Source organism: Rhipicephalus microplus, chromosome 7, assembly GCF_043290135.1.
Source record: "Rhipicephalus microplus isolate Deutch F79 chromosome 7, USDA_Rmic, whole genome shotgun sequence".
Taxonomy (NCBI): domain Eukaryota; kingdom Metazoa; phylum Arthropoda; class Arachnida; order Ixodida; family Ixodidae; genus Rhipicephalus; species Rhipicephalus microplus.
Genome location: NC_134706.1, coordinates 68,396,945 through 68,417,086, shown reverse-complemented (window position 1 = coordinate 68,417,086; position 20,142 = coordinate 68,396,945). Strand labels below are relative to the sequence as shown.

Here is a 20,142-nt window from a genome sequence, read left to right as displayed (position 1 = left end):
TCTCATTTGCTGATAAATTCTTCTTCTGATGTAGGCACAATGGTGTCTTTTTACCCACTAATCTGTTGTAACTTGAATCTCATTATAACAAAGTTGCATATTACGAGAAAATAAGTTTGTTATACCGAAAATTTGTTATAAAGGCTATTCCTAACACTATACCTCTTTCTAGACTATTTTTCATTTACTTCGTTATAACCAATATTTCATTATACTGTATTTTTTGGTCTATAAGTCGCACCCTTGTATAAATCGCACCTTCCTCAAAATAGCAGTTTTTCCGAAAAAAAAAATACCGTATTTTCGCACGTATAACCCGCACCGAGAACCCGAAAGTTTCAGTAGCAAAGTGGAGATGTGAATAATACGCGGGGTTTTTTCTATAGTGCTGCTTCACAGCAATGCGTGTTCTGCTGTGAAGCCCCTTAACAGTGTAGCGAAGGCTACGGAGGCGGTTTCCGCAAATTCGTGTTGCTCCGCAAGTAGCACGGCAGCTTGCGCCTGATTTTGGTTTCGCTTGCTTGCATCGTTGAAGCGTTTAGAAAAACATTTGGGGAGAGACAATTCGATTGTTTAGTGTAAAATTTCACTGTCACACCACAAGTATATTTTTTGGACGTTCTGGATGCCATGTTTACTTTTGGAAAGGGCTTGCCGAAAAGGTGGCGCTGTCTAAGAAAGTTCCATAATAAATAAAGCAAGCTCCATAATAAATAAAGCAGTATTTATTTGAGCAAGGCAAATGAGATGTTATAGTGCCTATAGAGATATTATCAGTAAATTAATGCACTACTTTTTGACGCGGTAGCAGGCATGCATTTCGGTTCTGTTGTTTTCAGGGTGCTGTTACAGTGTACTAGAAGGGGTAGTGCTGTCAAGTTGTCGCCGAGTGTGAGCGCACTTTACCTCACTGATACCGCTAGTTCTCCACATCCCGACCCGTTCGCCAAGCCTAAGTCGATCTGTTCTGTCACCATGAGTAGCGTACGGCTGCAGGCCTTCATGGCACAGCAAAAGCTTAAGATCATCTCCGTCACCGAGGAATTTGGAAATTGTGAAGCGGGAAGACGGCACGATGTGGACGAGTCCTGCGTGCGGCTGTGGAGAAACAAGAAAGAGAGCCTACAAGCCGCGCACCGCGACCATAGGTCATTTCGTGGCCTCAAGACCGGTGCCTACCCTGAGCTGGAGGCGCAGCTAGTAAAGTTCATCGAAGATGTGAGAAGCAGGGGTCACGCCGTATCGACTGAGATGGCCCAAGTGAAAGCGCGGCGACTTTCGAGGGAGCTAGGCCTACCTCACGAGTTTTGTGCGAGCCGCGGATGGCTGCACCGCTTTATGAAGCGGCAAGGGCTCTCAATCAGACGGCGGACTACAATATGTCAACGCTTGCCGGCTTCTTATGAGAAGCTGCTCAAGTACCAGAGATATGTAATTGGCCTGCGAAAGCAGCACAATTACATTTTCTCGCAAATCGGCAATGCGGATGAAACTCCTGTTTATTTTGAAATGCCGTTGGACACAATGATTGAGAAGACGAGCAGCAGTTCGGTGAGCGTGCTGACCGGCGGGAACACGAAACTGCGCATCACAGTCTTGCTTTGTGCCCTCGCCGACGGCACGCAACTGCGATCGTACGTCATCTTGAAAAGGAAAACTCTACCAAAGGTTCTTTTGCCTGCCGGTAGGGTGGTGTGTGCACACGAGAACGCGTGGATGAACAGTGACTTGTTCGTAGACTGGATCAAGACGGTATGAGAGAAGAGGCCTGGTGCGATGCTCGCAAAGAGGTCCATGCTCGTTCTTGACTCGTTCCGCGGCCACACAACTGAGGAAGTGAAGGACCGCCTTTCACGCAACGGCACCGACTTAGTTGTTATACCCGGTGGAATGACGTCAATGTTGCAGCCTCTAGATGCGTCGCTTAACAAGCCCTTCAAAGCGCATGTCAAGCGCTATTACGCCTAGTGGATGGCCGAAGGCTGCTACGACTTGACGCCGACAGGACGAGTCCGAAGGCCTGATATTGCCCTATTCTGCAAGTGGATTGTCGAGGCATGGAAGGCCATTTCAGGTGAGATGGTGCGAAAAAGTTTCAAGAAATGCTGCATCACAAACAACATAGATGAAATCGAAGATGACCTTGTGCATAATAGTGAGGACTGCGGCTTAAGTGATAGCCCTAGCGAGAGCAGCAACAGTGAGTGAATTGTGATTGTCCTTGCAGACAGCGTATTCTGCTTGCTAATTAAAGCTTTTTCTGTCTATATATGTGCTATGTTGCTTGAGCAGTAGCTTTTGTACATCCTTTCCTGTATATCAAATGTGCGGGCAATACGCGACGATTTTTTTTTTCTTTCTCGGTGAGCTGAAAGTGGGGGTGCGGATTATATGCAGGGGCGGGTTATACGTGCAAAAATACGGTATATAAGTCGCACCGGTGTATAAGTCCCTCTTGCTTATCCGGCCATCGAGTATCGCGTCGTGAGAAAGCATTGCGAAAATGCATGCTTGAGGCGGCCGCCGCTTTGGCAAGTTTCCAGCTGTTGGCAGATTCGTGTGAATGCGTTTCAACAAACATAAAAGCAATATTTCTAGTAAAAAATATTTTATTATTCCGATGAATCAAAACCATCGAAGTTGTCTTCCTTCGAGTTGCTCACAAACAGTGCAGCTAGTTTGGATTGTAGCTCTGCTGGCCCGTCACTGTCGTCCTCCAACTCGCTTGAATCGGACTCAACATCGGCCACGCAGGTGATCGACCCGGCCTTGCGAAAGCCAGCTACAATTGTCTTGTCAGAAATGGAATGCCAGGCTTCACTCACCCATTTCGCCAGACTTATCCCATCTCATGCGGCCCGTTTTAGTGAAGCTATGCTCTCTCTCCGACATCCATGACTCCCGCAAACGACACAGAACGGCCTTGAAACTGCGGTTGACAGATATGTCGAGCGGCTGAAGCAACTTGGTCATGCTGCTGGGAATTATTACAGGCACGCAATGCTTCGAACTGGTCTTTTTTTTTTTTTTACCACGTCGGTGATATGAGCCAGCATACTGTCCATCACCCACATTCCTAGCTTTACGTGAAAGAATTTGTCGGGTCGACGTGAAAAACTGCGGTCAAGCCATACACCCATTGTTTCCTCGTCTGTCCAACCCTTTTCGTTCGCCTGAACCACCACTGTAGGAGGGAAGGTATCTTTCGGCAAGATTTTCCTCTTAAATATCAGCATGGGAGGCAACTTGGTGCCGTCTGCGCAGCAGGCGAGCACAACGATGAAGCGAGACTTTTCGTGGCTAGTTGTCTTCACCGTCACAGTTTTCTGGCCTTTCTCGGTGACACTTCTCCCGAGCGGGATGTCGAAGGTCAACGCCACTTCATCCATGTTGACGATGTGGCTCGCGCTGGCGTTCTTCTTCGCAATTTTCTCCCTCACGAATTAGCTGAAGTGTTCCTGCTGCGCTTGAAAGTCGACAGGTAGCTTCTGGCTCACTGTAGTCCGGGCTCGCATGACAAGCTGATTCCGCCGCATAAAGCGGAAACACCATGACGGACCACTTCTGAACCCCTTAGTGTTAGTCTCCGCTGCCAGAGCCTTCGCCTTCAGGCGCAGCTTCACTGCAGACAGGCCTCTTTCTTCCGCTCACTGTTGTAGCACCCACGTTCGCAGTCTTTGCTCAAGGTCTGGCCAGCGTGCCTTCTTGTCCCAGTTGGCCTTCTTTGTAGACTTCGTTGTCCAGAGGACGCTGTGAGCCTTGTGCCAGTCTCGGATTACTTTTTTGGCGACATCGACTTCTCTCCCTGCAGCACAATTTCCATGTCCTTCTGCAAATTCAACTGCACGCAGCTTGAACTTCGTATCGAAACTTCGCCGACTTCGCTTTCTATGTGGCACTATGGTTAGCGAGAATGCTGCGACAACACCGCTACGCCTACGCTACAATGCACAATATCGGCAACCGCGACTGCTATGGCGGGCGGAAGTGATGGCAAACGAAGCGGCTCCAGCGGCTTTTGTCTGAAATGCAAACTTTCCTTCAATTATTTATAATTTTAAGTACGTGGCCAGTTCAATAATTATTCACACGCTCAATAATTATTTATTTTCTATGCAAAACTATATAAGCGCTACTTTTTCACACGCTCAATAATAATTTATTTTCTATGCAAAACTATATAAGTGCTATTGTTTCTAGAAAGTTAATTGACCACTCTCTTTATTTTCTTATGAAATGTGGTCTCTATGCGTGACAAAAGGGGGCGCACGACGAACCGCCCGACGCAGAAACCGTGGCCGTAATATCAGGCCACCAAATCTGCAGCATCTGATTCGACTTTGACTGTGTATAAGTCGCACTGATTTATAAGTGGCACAGACAAAAAATTCAGAAAAAAACCGTGACTTATACACCGAAAAATACAGTATTCATGTTCTTTATATTGAGGTTTGAGTGTATAAGCGCCTCTTATAAAGGGGTTCAACTTCATTTATGTTGAACTTTGTTGATTTGTCACTTGACTACCTACTATTGTTATGTGCCTAAACTTACCACTCAGCCTGCTGGCTGAGGGGAGCTGGAGGCAAAAGATGGTCAGCTAAAAGTCATGGCATCGGTGCTCATGTTCTTAACGCTTACACTTCAGCGCGTGACCGTACCACCGGTGTTCATGTGCCTAACGCTTTCACTTCAGCGCGTGACCGTACCACCACCTTCAATCCGCTTGAGATCAAGCTGAGTGAAGCACGAATGCATAGCGAGCAAGCTGAACGAAATGGCTGCTTTTAATGTCAGAGTACTTGCGAGTCCCAGCAGTCTAATGCCTGTTACCATATCCTCAAAATAAATCGATGTTTTGTGTACCACTGCCAAATCAATACTCCTGTTAATGTTGTCTTTTAGCATAGTTTTCGGTTGCATCCCCAGACGGCATCATCGTTCGAAAAGTAGGCTTCCAATTCGCTTGATTTAACCAGAAAGACGTTCGGCTAAAATATGACAGGCGTGTAGCAGCTCTGCTGAAACTCAGTGGAAAGGGAGCGAACCATAGAACCTCCCAGTTAAAACTATTTATTAAGGCATGCTTTGGAAATGTTTTGTATGTATCCTAGCCTTTGCATGTCAACCACCTAGTTTTGCTGATGTTCTTTCTTTTGCTGCATACAAGTGAAGTCTGCTGTCAATACTTTCCCCTTATCTTATCATCCTGTGTTGTGGTCCACCAGGCAGCCATTAAGGAGACTCGCTAGAAAAATCATTCCACTTTTGTTGGCTGTCTCTAGTATCCAGCTGATGAAAGTTGAAAGGGTCGGAAACTTCTTGTAGCCTTTTAAAAGCGATAGTCTTTTATGGGATACTTGAACGCAGAAGCTTTGGTCTGTCTGCCTGTCTGTCTGTCTATGTATGTCTTTTTGCGACACGATTCAGCCATCTGGCCAAAGTTTAAGAACTTGCTGAACGCTCAGTCATTTCGAACTGGTGGCTGCATTCATACTTGTGAACATTGTTGATCAAACAGTAAATATTACGCATACCTGAGGTGCAGCATCAGTACGTTAGTACTAGGTAGTGTGTTTGTTTACTAGTATATTGTGACGACGCGCGATTGACGAGCACACAAAGCGCCTCAAACAAATACGATTTATCGATCGCTGGAAACAGACTGCAACGACTTCTTCGTCTTTTGCCCTCGGCCAAGGACACTCGCGCTGCTTCGTTGTACTCACCACTGGCACATACGCGCGGCATTATTCCCCCTTTAAAAAAAAATCGTCCCGATGCTAAACGTTTGAAAAGCAAGGCGAAACCAAAACTGCAGAGTTAGTCACTGAAAGTAAGGCTTCATTCGAAGCACGTGGACAATTTCTGGTGAATGTCCGCGCCGCTTTGAACACTGCACGCCGTCCGGAACAACCTCGTAGTTGACGTCACTAATGCGTCGCAGAACTATGTAATGTCCGAAGTATCTTCGCAACAGCTTTTCGGAGAGCCCACACTGACGAACAGGTGTCCAGACCCATACTTTGTCGTCCACATTGTAAATGACGGGTCTGTGCCGGAGGTTGTAATACTTGGCATCGTCGTCTTGCTGTTTGGTGATTCGCAACCTGGCAAGTTGTCTGGCTTCTTCTGCTAGCTGGGTAAACTCTTCAGCGTCTTTTTCATTGCCATCATTTTCATGAGGGAGCATTGCGTCTAACGTTGTTGTAACCTCTCGTCCGTAAAGGAGGCTAAAGGGTGTCTTCCGAGTGGTCTCTTGACGAGCCGTGTTGTACGCGAACGTGACGTAGGGCAAAATGTCCCAATTCTTGTACTCTACATCTACGTTCATGCTTATCATGTCAGCCAGGGTCTTGTTGGGGCGTTCGGTGAGCCCATTGGTCTGGGGATGATACGCCGTTGTCTTCCTGTGAGCTGTACCACTTAGTCGGAAAATGGTGTCCAAAAGCTCGGCCATGAACGCAGTACCTCTGTTGGTGATGACTATTGCGGGAGCACCGTGTCTTAAGACGATGGCTTCGATGAAAAATTGCGCCGCTTCAGTTGTCGTTGCCCGTGGCAGAGCGCCTGTCTCCACGTATCGGGTCAGGTAATCCATGGCGACGATTATCCACCTGTTTCCAGTGGCAGACTTAGGGAAGGGGCCCAGAAAATCTGTGCCAATTTGTGCAAATGGGGTCGCCGGCACTCGGACAGGCTGCAGCAGGCCAGCTGGTTTGATGGATGGTGGCTTGCGGTGCTGGCAATCTAGACATGCCTGCACGTAAGTTTTGACAACTTTGGCAAGTCTTGGCCAGTAATAGTTCTGCCTTATCCTCGCCAATGTTCTTGCGTAACCCAAGTGAACAGCGGTAGGTTCGTCGTGACAAGCTTGCAGTACCTCACGGCGAAGCAAAGAAGGAACGACGAGCAAGTAGCTGCTGCCGGTGGGTGAAAAGTTTCTCTTATAGAGCACGTAGTTTCGCAAGCAGTACGACGGCAGCCCTCTCGCAAATAACTTCGGAACGCTATTCGCTCGCTCTTGTAGGTAATCTATAAGTGGTAGCAGCTCAGCATCGCCACGCTGCTGTTGAGAAAAGGCGGCAGTGTCCACAATTCCGAGAAAGGCCATGTCGTCATCGTCGTTGTCCGGGGATGCCGTCTCAACAGGAGACCAAGAAAGACAGTCAGCATGGGTGTGTCGTTTTCCCGACTTGTAGGCAACAGTGAAGTGTTGTGCCACCGACATGTTCCTCGTTCGGCAGCACGTCTCACGAGATCGAGCCCTGTTTCGACGAACGGTCTCCCCCCCCCTCCCAGCGCCGCCTTCTGTGCAGGAGAACCGTGCAGTCCGGGGATAACGTCGTTTCCTCCGCCGGGCCACTTTGCAGTTCCGGGTATGGCTACATCTCCCCCTCCGAGCCCGAGAACTGGTCCGAGAGAATGGACCAAGGACGCTATTTAAGGCCGAGCCGGCCCCATGTTAGAAGATTTTGCCCCAGCCGACGTTGTCGTGCTGGCCGGCTCTGTAAAACGACAACCTGCTTCAGTAAACGCTATTTTGTTGCTGTTTTCCAAACGGATTGCCTCCCTGTTTCACCTTCGGGCTAAGGCTTCAGCGAAGTCCGCTCGACGGCTCGCCGCTCTCCGCAACCGCTACCGTCGTGACAGAGCAAAATTCCTAACAGTGGTTGGCAGCTTCGGGATACGATATCCTACGTTTGGCACGCCGGATCAGACCCCTGTCCTCAACGTTTTGCTGCTCTGGGACCCGCTACCCCGATCTCAACGGCTGAAAAGTTGGATCGGATCTCCGAGCACGAGGGCGACCACCGCGATAGCGTTTGGCTACGCTGCGATACGCTACCCCTGCTCTCATGGTTCGGCAAGCTGGGACAAGCAACCCCGGATCTCAACATTGGCAAGTTGGACCGGATCCCTGAAGGCCTGATACTGTTCGACGGCAGCCACGAGTTGGACCATCGTTGGCTACTTTGGTTGGGTGAGTGCCCAACGTTTACTGTTCATTTCGCCAGACCTCTCTAGCACAGGCAGATGTTAGGAGAGCGTTTTGTGTTTTTTTAGTTGTAATTTAAATATTCACCTACTTTAAACCACGAGATTAGTTTTAAAGTACGGTGAATATCAGTAGTAGAGCATCACGAGGGACGAGATCGCGATGGAGCAGTACCTGGTGCAGGACCTCCTTGAAATTTGTGGAGCCATGGGGATTTCCGCCGGTTCCGCTAAAACAAGGGAAGCGATTCTCGAGGTGATGCGGGCAGAGAATGTGACGGCCGAGGAAGCTGACGAGTTTTGGGAGCTCATTTGTGAGCAAAAGCAGAAGGCCGAGAAAAGCCGCGAAGAGCTCGAAGCTCAAAGGCGCGAACAGCAGAAGGCCGAAGAGCTCGAAGCTCAAAGGCACGAACAGTGGAAGGCCGAAGAGTGCCGAAAAAGGAGAGAGCATGCTCTCAGAATGAAAGAGCTTGATCTTCAAATTCAAGCACTTAAATGGGAGCGAGCTAAACACCAGCTCCACAACTTTCAGGCAGGCGAGAACATCGCCCATTTTCTTGATGAGTTTGAAGTTGTTTGCAGTAATGTGGGTGTTAGCCGCGACCTTTGGGTGGAGAAGCTCGCCACGCTGTTGCCGCGCAAGATCGCGCATGTTTTGAATTGCTTACCCTTCGATGAAGCAGGAGACTTCAGTCATGCTAGGTATGCCTTGATAAGATATTTTTTTTCTTTCGAGTCCTGCTGACTGGGAAAGTCGGAGCGATAGAGACAGCGCTGAAGCGCGCTGTAAAGCGCTAGAAACAAAGGCGCGTCGTAAAGCGCTGGAGGACGACGCGCGCAGTAAAGCGATGGAGGCCCGTCGCGCAGCGCTTCAGGATGAGGAAAGTCGCGAGGCATCTGACGTTGAGGCCCGTCACAAGGTGCAAGACACCGAAGTGCGTCAGAGAGATCTGGGCACTGAGGAGCCTCACGAAGAGTTAGGGGCGGAGGCCCATCGGAAACCTCGGGACGCAGAGGCGCATCGTAAAGCGCCAGAGACAAAGCCGCTTCGCAGCGCACATGATCAAGATGCATCGCGTCAAAAAGAGCTTGACGGCGAGTCGCATCGCAAGGCGCTAGAGGTTGACGCATGTCGACAAAATATTGAGCAGTATGCGCGAGATAAAGCGCTACAGAATGAATCGCGTCAAAGAGAGCATGAGGCCAAGTTCAAAGGCCAGAGAATTAGGGCTATCCACGACAGCGATAGACCCTCACACATCAAAAGCTCTCTATGCGGGTTGGTTGGCTTTGATGGCATCGGGAATCCCGTTCTGTCGCAAGCAGAGAAAGGTAGCAACGGGCCCGAAGAAAGGCTAGCTAACCAGTCTAGAGTCTTGGCAGTGCCTGTCAAAGGCAGCGCACTTGAAATTAGGTGTGTCGAAACAGCCGGCATTCCTAGCCATTCCGTCAAAAGGAGGAATCTGCGTAAGCGTAACGTGGTAAAGACGACGCGAGCCACGTGCGCTAGAGCCGCTGTTAAGCGCCGTGACGTCTTCATTCGAGACGCCAGGTTCAAGGCTAGGCGCACGAAAGGGCACCCCATGAAATGTTTGAAGCGCAGATTGTCGCGCACATCAAGATTTGGTGGACAGCGTGTTCAGAAAAACCGGCTTTCGGGAAAATTCGGACGCCGAGATCTTCGCCTGGCCTTACAACTTTTGAAGCCGCATAGAGGCAACCACGAGAGGAAACATCGCGTACCTCTGAGTTGTAACAAAGGCTGTAGTTCGCCACCGTGGCGAGGGGGTTACTGGTCGAACTGGCGGCGTAAGCGATGCAGTGCAGATGCCCCTTTCTTCGAGTCCAGCGGCTGCGGGTCAAAAGTCGCTACTACTGAGTTCGGCGAACAAGTTCTTTCGTCGTCCTTTTGTCCAGACCGCAGCCCACGAAAGCTATGGAGTGGGCGACTTCCCAGAGTTCGTCTGAGAGTGCCACCTTGCTGATACCAAGAGTGTATTTTTTTAATTTAATTTTGAGAATAACTTTTTCTAGTTTTGTATTCTGCCGATGAGCAAGGAATGGATCTAAATTTTTGAAAGTTTTACTTTTCTTGTCGTCGCAGAAGCAGATTTTATTGATATGTTTGGTTCATTACCTTTGTTTTCCTTATATCTCGAAAGGTAACAGTTCACGTGTTCTATTTTTAACAGAGAAGGCTGAGTAAAAGTTCTGTTTAAAATACCTTCTTGTTTGGCATTACGTGTTGGTAAGCGTGTCAGTGTAGGTTAACTTTCACTTTGTTTTGTGTAACGCACGCAAGTTTCATTCTTTCGTTCTTATTTTATTCTTATTTCATAATTTTGACTCTTATTGTCTTACTTTTCAAGCGTGTTTTATCTTGTTTTGATCATATTGGCTGCGCGCATTGAAAAGAGAGCTTGTAGGAGGACGGACTTTGTTAAGTTGACAATATGACGCTTGCAGGCGACGCCAATGTGCGTGATTCAGGATTGCTCGGCGTACTAAATTGTAGTTTCGGTGCTAAATTGAGCAATCCTCAGAAGCTTCGATCATCCAGAATCTGCCTAAATCACGATTGAGAATCGCTTGAAATCAAAAAAAAATTCTGTTTGGTTTAGCGGTGTCATGCACTGACACTTAGCTAAAGGTGTGTCCGCATTATGTATTCCTCCCGAGATTCGTTGCTCGTGATGCTATTTGTTAGCCCAGCGTAATCTCGAGGAAACATTTGGTGTCTGCTGGTCTGGCGACTTGATCAGCATTTGGAGGGTGCTTGCTTTGGCCGGAGTGGTTCGCCTTTGTGTTCGACTCCGTCGTTCCAGTGAATCTCTGCAGGCCTATGGAAGTCTCAACGGGCGGAGAGAGCGGAACGGCTACCGATGGTCAACCAGCATCCCTCCTTCCGAGCCGCGCTGACGGCTCGAAACTCCGGATGCATTGTCTGGCGGCGGGGGTGCTGTTGTGCCACCGACATGTTCCTCGTTCGGCAGCACGTCTCACGAGATCGAGCCCTGTTTCGACGAACGGTCTCCCCCCCCCCTCCCAGCGCCGCCTTCTGTGCAGGAGAACCGTGCAGTCCGGGGATAACGTCGTTTCCTCCGCCGGGCCACTTTGCAGTTCCGGGTATGGCTACATCTCCCCCTCCGAGCCCGAGAACTGGTCCGAGAGAATGGACCAAGGACGCTATTTAAGGCCGAGCCGGCCCCATGTTAGAAGATTTTGCCCCAGCCGACGTTGTCGTGCTGGCCGGCTCTGTAAAACGACAACCTGCTTCAGTAAACGCTATTTTGTTGCTGTTTTCCAAACGGATTGCCTCCCTGTTTCACCTTCGGGCTAAGGCTTCAGCGAAGTCCGCTCGACGGCTCGCCGCTCTCCGCAACCGCTACCGTCGTGACAGAGCAAAATTCCTAACAGAAGTCAAATTCTTGGAGCCAAAGACTCCATCGTGCAAGGCGGCCAGACGGATCTTTCAAGTTGACTAACCAACAGAGAGAGTGGTGATCGCTGATAACGATGAATGGGCGGCCGCACAAATAAGGACGAAACTTCAGGACTGCCCATATCATTGCAAGACATTCTTTTTCCGTTGTAGTGTAATTAGCTTCAGCTCGGGACAGCGTCCTGCTGGCGTAGGCGATCACGTTTTCGTTGTTGTCCTTCGACTGTACGAGCACTGCTCCAAGACCCACAACGTCTGTATGAAGTATTGTCGGCGCGTATTCATCGAAGTGGGCCAGCACGGGGGGTGTTTGCATTCGCTAACGAAGCTTGTGAAATGCCTACTGTTGGTCTTCGCCCCATCTGAAGGGGGTATCTTCCCGAGTAAGCTGTGTCAATGGCCATGGGATGCACGAAAAATTAGCAATAAACCGCCGGTAATAGGCACAGAGTCCTAAAAAACGTCGCACTGATTTTTTGTCTGATGGCGTCGGGAAGTTTGCCACGGTGGCAATTTTATCCGGGTCGGGTCAGAGCCCTTTGCTGCTCATGACGTGACCGAGGAATTGAAGTTTGTGAAAGCCGAAGTGGCACTTTTCTGATTTTAGAGTAAGATGGGCCAAGCGTATTGCTTCAAAAACTGCTTCAAGCATTCGTAAGTGTTCCTCGAAAGTTGCCGAAAAGACAATCACGTCATCAAGGTACACTAAGCAGGTTTGCCACTTAAGTCCCGACAGAACCGTGTCCATGAGACGCTGGAATGTTGCTGGCGCCCAACACAAACCGAAAGGAAGAACCTTAAATTCATAAAGTCCGTCGGGCGTAACAAAGGCGGTCTTCTCACGATCTCTCTCATTCACTTCAATTTGCCAGTAGCCGCTTTTCAAGCCCATAGACGAAAAGTAGCATGCGTTTCGTAGTCTATCCAATGAATCATCAATACGCGGCAGAGGGTAGACGTCCTTCCTTGTGATCTGATTAAGCTTACGGTAGTCGACGCAGGAACGCAAGCTACCGTCCTTCTTTTTGACGAGTACTGCAGGTGATGCCCAAGGACTGTTAGATGACCGAATAACACCATCTTCTAGCATCGTTTTCACCTGTTTTTGAATTGCCTCACGCTCCTTTGGGGCAACTCGATAACGATTTTGCCGGATGGGTCTGGCACTGGAATCCGTGATTATGCGGTGTTTCGTCAGTGCCGTTTGACCAACTCTTGATGTGGATGAGAAGCAGCCATGGAACTTGTTGATCAGCGTGAGAAGGCGGTCTCGCTCAATGGGAGATAACATTGGACCAACGTCGACAGGTGTCGGTGTAGTGATAGTAGACGCTGCTGCTTCCTTCACTAAATGACAATCTTCTGTTTGCGAGAGTTCGTCAAAATAGGCAATAGCCGTGCCTTTAACTATGTGTCGGCGTTCTCTGCTGAAATTTGTCAATAGCAGTTCAGCGCATCTGTCAATAACAGTGATGACAGCCCTGGCAACAGAAATGCCGCTAGTGAATGCGAGCTCCTTGATGTGTCAGCGATGCCAGTACCATTTTGTAATTTGTCACAGTGCACGGATACGAGAGAACAACTTCGTGGCGGCAGTATGACGTCGTCATCGGCAATACGGAAGCGAGGTGGCTGGTGTTCCTTATCTGTAGCAGTCTCTGAGCTTACAGTGAACGTTACGCTTCTGTCACGGATGTCAATCACAGCCCAGTATTCGCTCTAGAAATCCATTCCCAATATGAGCTGTTTACAGCACTCGTGGAGAATGATGAGGGTGGCGACAAAGGTGGAACCAGCAATGAAGAGTCGGGCTGTACACTTTCCAACCGGTGTCATCAACTGACCTCGTGCAGTTCTTATATTGGGTCCCTGCCATGGCATTTTCACCTTCCTTAGTCTTTCGGCTAGCTGTAGGCTTATTATAGAAAAGTGGGAGCCAGTGTCCACAAGAGCCGTCACTTGGTGGCTGTCAATGAGAACGACGAGGTCAGCGCTGATAACGTTCGTTACGTCGGCAGTTGTCTCATTCGTCGAATTAGTCGTTGCTGTCGTCTTCTTCGGTATCGATGGCTTTGAGCTGTCATTTGTCTGCAATGGGGGCTGTTCGGAATTTCGAATATTGGCAACCCCACCCCCCGAGGTCACTGCGTCTAGTTTCCCCGTCGCGAGCTAGGGGACCTGCCCCTGGTGACGTCGGCAAAACTGCGACGATTAGGTGAACTGGGCCGCGCAGAAGATGGAGAACGTGATCTGGGCATTACTGGATTCTGCGACGGTGTGTTCACAAGGGCGTAGTTGTACATGCGTTGATCGTCGTACGCAATGTAATCAGAGTAGCGAGAAAATCTCGAGTATTGAGCGTCGCGATAACGGCAAACTCTGTAGACGTGCCCAGCTTCGCCACAGTGAAAGCATACCGGTCGACGGTCAGCGGTACGCCAAATATTGGTTTTCCGACGCTGGTAGGTAAGTGGAGACTCACTATTAGGCCACGTTGTGGGGCATGTTGGTTATACGGCAGTCGTCTTGTCGGAGGAATCGGTGAGGTTGCGAAAGTGGTTGGTGCTGACAGTGACTGTGTTTGCAGGGTTGATGGGGGTCCAGTCATTGGAGTCTGCTGTGCTGAAGGTGCGACGACGGGGCGTCGGACTGCATCAGCATAAGTAAAATGTCGTCGCCCACCATTATAGCCGGATGAAGAGAGAGCCTGGTGGACCTCATCCTGGACAACATCAGCGACAAAGGACAATGCCGGCGTCGGTTCAGTTGCTGGAATTAAACCAAGCTGCCGAAGCTCCTCCCTCAAAATCTCCCGGATGACTTCCCGCAGAGGCCTGTCGTTGTTGCAGAGGCTCGCCGCAGTCGTAACAGGGCTACTCGCTCGAACGTTGACCGGGTTCTGCTGGCGGTACCGTTGCTGTAGGGCCCGTTCAATAGCTGTGGCTTCTTTCGTGAACTCAGCTACTGTTGTTGGCGGATTTCTCACAAGCCCAGCAAACAGTTTCTCCTTCAGGCCTCGCATTAGATACCGTAGCTTCCTGTCTTCCGGCATCTCGGGATCCGCCCTGCCGAAAAGACGGGTCATGTCCTCGGCGAACATAGCGACGATCTCGTTTGGTTTTTGAATTCGAGCTTCCAAGAGACGTTGCGCATTCTCTTTTCTGTCAAGACTACTGAAGGTGTCAATCAGCTGGTTGCGGAAGTCGTCCCACGTAGCCATGCTTCTTTCCCTGTTGATGTACCACATCTGGGCGTTGTCTTTCAGGTAGAAGTACACATTCGCGAGCTTGTCTTCTGGGGTGGCCCACTGGTTGTACTTCGCGCAGCATTCGAACTGGTCCAGCCAGTCTTGTGCATCTTCATAGGTCTCACCATGAAAGCAGTCGGGAATCATGGGATTCTGAAGTGTCATGTGCGATGTAGCTGCAGTGGCCATGGTGGTTGAAGGAGGCAAGTGATTGCTGGCAGTTTCTGGAAAGGGATTGAGCTCAGGAGCTAGGCCTCACAGACGGCGGCTGGAATGCTGGACTGGTGTGTCGACGGGTGGTAGTGATTCCGGGCTTGAATGTCGGGTCCGCGAAGGGGTGCCAAGCATGAAGGTGTACCCAGCACCTCCACCAGTGTGACGACGCGAGATTGACGAGCACACAAAGAACCGCAAACAAATACGATTTATCGATCGCAGGAAACAGACTGCAATGACTTTTTCGTCTTTGGCCTCGGCCAAGGACACTCGCGCTGCTTCGTTGTCCTCACCACTGGCACATACGCGCGGCAATATACATAGACACGCAATTATAAAGACCTTAGTGTTTCTTATGCTGCGCTCAAAATGCGAGGCTATGCTCGAAAAAGCCCCCTGCCGACGATATGGTGCTGCCACCTGGCAAGACAGAAATGGTACGAGAACAGCATCATTGGCAGCCGCGGATGAGACCAGGACTCGTGTAGTACGACCGGCAGACGATTACCATCTAACGACGACATTTGCAGCAAGGCATGTGGATATGCGGCCAATATTGTTCTTGACATGTTTTTAATGAACGCTGGGTGCATTGTACACAATTGCTTTGTCCACTTTTGTTTCCCTCTTCTTAATTTAGTAAATAGTATGTGATTTGCATGTTGTTTATTTAATCTCCCTGCCGACCAGGCTCTTGCTAAAATAAAAGTACCATATTTACTCACGTAATGAATGCACTCGCATAATAAATGTATCCCCAACTTCAGTCATCAAAATGGTGATTTTTCTTTTCCCTGCATATTAAACGCACCCCATACATTCATTCGCTGCAGTCTTGCTAACTGACACCTGGCATGTTCTTGCCTGTTGGACCTCTTCCATTTTTTATTATTATGCCGATCCCCCTCGGCTACCCCGGCTCACTCGCTCCCTCCCTTCGCCTGCTGCCGCGCGCCGTATAATTTTTATTTCTGTCTGTGCGTGGCATGTACCCGGTCTTTTTTAAATATCTGTGTGCGACAGCGGGGGTTCACGAACGATGCGAGTGTAGAAACAGTGCAGTTGACAAGCACATAGCGAGCGAAGGTCACGAAACTTGCCGCGCTAATTAACGGCCGCTACCTGCAAATATGAAACCTCAAGGCCCAACCACATACATGCAATTTTCGAGCGATGACGACAGGATTTGTTGGTGCTATGGCTGTCACAAAGGGCCATTCATCATCATTGTGTCGCAGGTTTCTGGAAAACCAGAAAGAAAATGCTTGTCACCCTAAAAAGATCATGACCATTTCCGCAACATGGTCCCCGATTCCCGCTTTGTCTGCAAGCGACGCGGCCGCTGTATTCTGTCGTTAATCTTGTTATCGATGGTTTATTTTCATGCTACGGTGGTAGCTTTGGCTGCTTGCTACAATGTCAATGGCATCGTCACGGTCGTCGTGCGAAGTTTACATGAAGTTGGCAAAGAGCGTTGTGGTGTCGTAGCGCATGCTTCTAATCACTCTTAGAGATTACAGTAGATATCATTGTTGCGGATAAACAATCGCAAGAAAAGATAGCCATGGAACGCTTTTTTGGCGTGCACGGGCGGCACGGGAACAGCTTGGAGAAGATAGTGCCTTCAACAACCAAAGATGAGTGAAGTGCAACAAAGGAGCTGAGTGACCTAACTTTCTTTCGCGTTACCGCATTTTCTCACTCATACTGAAAACGTTTTTATAGAATTTGCCCTGCATAATAAATGCAACCCAGCTTTCCAATTTGTCGAGAAAGAAAGTGCGATCATTGCACGAGTAAATATGGTATTGAAGCAAATTCAGGGCTGACTTGTGACTTTGCTGGTGCGAAAAATCTGAAATTTATCGAGACAAGAAAAAAACAAAGGGGACATGCACAGGTATCTCTTGTGTCTTCGTTTTTTCTTGTCTCGAAAATTCTGCGCTAAATAGCTTCAGATTGAAGTGAAATTAACTAGAATGAACATGTCTTCATTACATACCATCGGTGAGCTGTTGCATACAGACAATCAACATGGAAGCCACAAGATCAATCCTCTTTATTCATTTGAAACATGCGCATTTTGCAGCCTATCACGTTCTGGAAAAACACACAGAGAGACCGTTGGTGAGCATGAGATATTTGGTGCCATATTGAATTAGGGAGGCTAGACAGGTAGAGGACGCACGCAAGCATGGACCCAGGGCAAACATAATCGAGTAACAGAGCTCATGTTTATTGTCTTCTTGACGTGAAATTAATTAACAAGCGTTCACCGAGAGAGTGCAGCTTTTTTTATTGATGGCACACACTCCAAAATGGGTAGCTTATTTCGCACCAGTATGTCTGCGAAGAAAGAAAACGAATGCCATTTTCGCAGTAGCTAGATGTAATGTGCAGCTCCATGCCCTGACACTTTAGGCAGCTGTGTTTCTTCTTTATAGAATGTTGAAATAACAATTTGTAGTTTTTTGCCCACTCATTACTAATACTTGCTTCTGTGTGGCTCTCTTGCATACGCAGGGAACTTGTTGCATAACAGACTGCGACTGTTGACTTCCATTGCGCAGGTGCTACCTGAAGACCTTCGTGCAATATGGCGACTCTGAGCTGGCTTCGCGACTGCTGCCAGCCTTCATGGAGCGACTGTCTGTGTGCTACGGGTCGCGGGGATACTGCGAGCGGCTGCGCAAGTGAGTGATTAAAGGAGTGTCGGGTAATGCTAGCAAGCTTTTCAAGACAACCGTCTTTTGAAGAGAACAAATAATATTAGGATTGGGGTTGTTCAGTCCTAAATGTGTGACTGTAGTGGCAAAAAAGCTGTGCACCGAATTATTACGTGCGTGCTCAAGAATGGTGGCACCAGTTAGACACATGTGCAGGAGTAGGGATTCATCGTAGAAGGTCAATCTGGTACACTTGCATTGACTTGCGAATGTGTCTTATTGACTTTTTTTTTCTACTAGAAATCCCAAGCAAAACTTGTTCAACTTTTTCTTCTGTTATATACTTTATTGCCCCCAGATGTTTCTTTTTTTTGTGCAGTTATTGGTTTGCATATAAACTATAAACTTACACGTGTATGTGTTTCTTCTTTGTAATTCCTGTTAGAGTGATGCAGAACAACTCTGTATGCTCAGACCTTAATATAACAAACACAGATATATAAAATGAAATATAGATTATTAAAATATAATAGGACTATTCCTTTATTATCAATTTTTGGATATAAGAAAATCATTTTTTTTGTAGGATGCAATTTTGTTATAATAGGGTTTAAGTGTATGGTAAAACACCAGCTATTCCACACGTAATTGTTTACAGAGTAACTTGTACCTGTTTGAACACAGATTTTACCCTAAAATTCTGGCATTCTGTAGAGCGTGCCTAATATCTGAAGAAACTCGAGAGCAGTTTATGAAGTCACACAAAAATGTGCCCAGGGTGCTGGCTGACGTTCTTCCGCAGCTGTTTCGCAAGTTCCCTGACGTGACCTTTCTGCTGACCTCTGAGTTCGTGGAGTTCCTCAGCCACACTAGCTCGTATGACGCGGGACCGGACTTCTTCGCAAACCTGGTACGAGCTTGCCTTGAAAAGCTCACTTTCGTGGCTTTGGCAGAATTTATGGTTTTAGTTGGTTGTGAGTATTCTTCGCATGCATAAGTGCACTTTCTGGGCATCAGCAGTCTGCTGAATCATTTGTCAGTGTATGTGATGAGTCGTAAATTATGTCATATTCGTCATTTGACCTGTGTGTCCACAAATGAGTATCATGAGTTGAAATTGAAATGTCTTCGAGGACATGCTAAAGGACCTCCTACTGACCTGATCGGTTTCCATAGAAAAAAATTTTTAATATAAAAGTTTACATCCACCTCAGAAACATAGCTCATCGTAGTCCTATTTGATTTTACAACACTAAACCCAACATACTAGCTCACGTATAAGAGGTATAGAGAACACTTTCGCCTGCACTATGTCCGGATTTTGCTTTCTTTTAAACGCATAGTGGCTTAGATTCGCATAACGCTCCTGCTAATTGCCTCTTCCGACTGCTTTTGATGGACTAGTGCCGCGCACGAACAATGTTTCTACGTCTACTTGCAGTTAAGGGGCCCGCAATATGACAGGGGCTTATCAGAGTGTTCTCTTGTACAGTGGACAGTACTTGGCTATCTCTAGAAACTGCTTACATCTGAAAGCTATCTTAATAAAGTGAGGGTAGTTGGTTACTTTGGTGACGTTGCAAGTGAAAAAGCGTTGGCCAGAAAATCAAACTACTGCTTGTGTCCTGTAACACAGGTGTGGGCCATTGGAGAGTTTGCCTCTCCCAACGAGAGCTCTCTGTGCTCTCCCAAGGCTGTGGGCGACTTCTTTGAGGTGCTCGAGTTGCTGGCCTTCGAGCTGCTCAGTTCCCAGGGCTTGTTGAGTGAGCGCCGCACCAGGCTCCTGTGCATCGTCATCACCAGCCTCTCCAAGGTGACTGCACGCTGACCCTAACAAAGTTAATCCCATCTTCCCAAGAACAAAAAAATACTAAAACTCGCCCTTAGCCCTGTCAATCACCAACTGGAATTCCTTGCCAGCTGATGTAGCCACTCTAACAGAATCATCATCCTTTCTGAAAGCGGTAAAAGTGTTCTTAGAAGTTCCAATCGATTAATGTAGTTATGCGGTGGTATTGTTTATGTGAATTACTTGAATATTTTTGTGTGCGTTATTCACGCCTACACTTGTTACCTGGAACCTATTGTATATTTATTAACGTACCTTTTCTTCTGCAGAGTTTATATATATGTTTTTTATTATCCTTATCACCACTGTTGTGTGTACTGTTTTTTTCATTTTTTTTCCATTTAAGCTTTATATAATGATGCTTCTGAATATTTAATGTATTTTACACATGTTGAAAATCTTCCTAATCCCCTGTAATACCCTCCCAGGTCCTTAGGGTATGTAAATAAAATAAAATGGGGTGATGTTATTTTTGGGTGTTAGTTTAGAAGGGTACCGATGCCAAAACTTCAAGTTGTCATTAGTTTGCGTCGAACCCGCAACAGCAGTCTAGTGTCTAAGCTACTCGGCTGCTGACTCGTAGTTCGTGGGATCGAATCCCTGCCACGGCGGCCACATTTTCGATGGAGGTGAAAATGCTTGAAGCCCCTGTGCTTATATTTAGTTGTACTTAAAGAACCCCATTTGGTTGAAATTCCCAGAGCTCATCAGTGTAGTGTCTCGT

The 20,142-nt window shown here is 48.0% G+C and overlaps 1 protein-coding gene across 6 annotated transcripts in view; it reads left to right on the top strand.

The window, feature by feature from the left end:
* LOC119179454 (AP-5 complex subunit zeta-1) overlaps positions 1-20,142 on the top strand; it is a 101,847-nt gene that overhangs the window by 53,279 nt on the left and 28,426 nt on the right. For all 6 annotated transcript variants that reach the window (XM_075869240.1, XM_075869241.1, XM_075869239.1 and 3 more), the window contains exons 13-15: positions 17,474-17,596; positions 18,347-18,479; positions 19,206-19,382. In XM_075869240.1, coding sequence (XP_075725355.1) covers positions 17,474-17,596; positions 18,347-18,479; positions 19,206-19,382 — 433 coding nt within the window. The remainder of the gene's footprint in view (positions 1-17,473; positions 17,597-18,346; positions 18,480-19,205; positions 19,383-20,142) is intronic.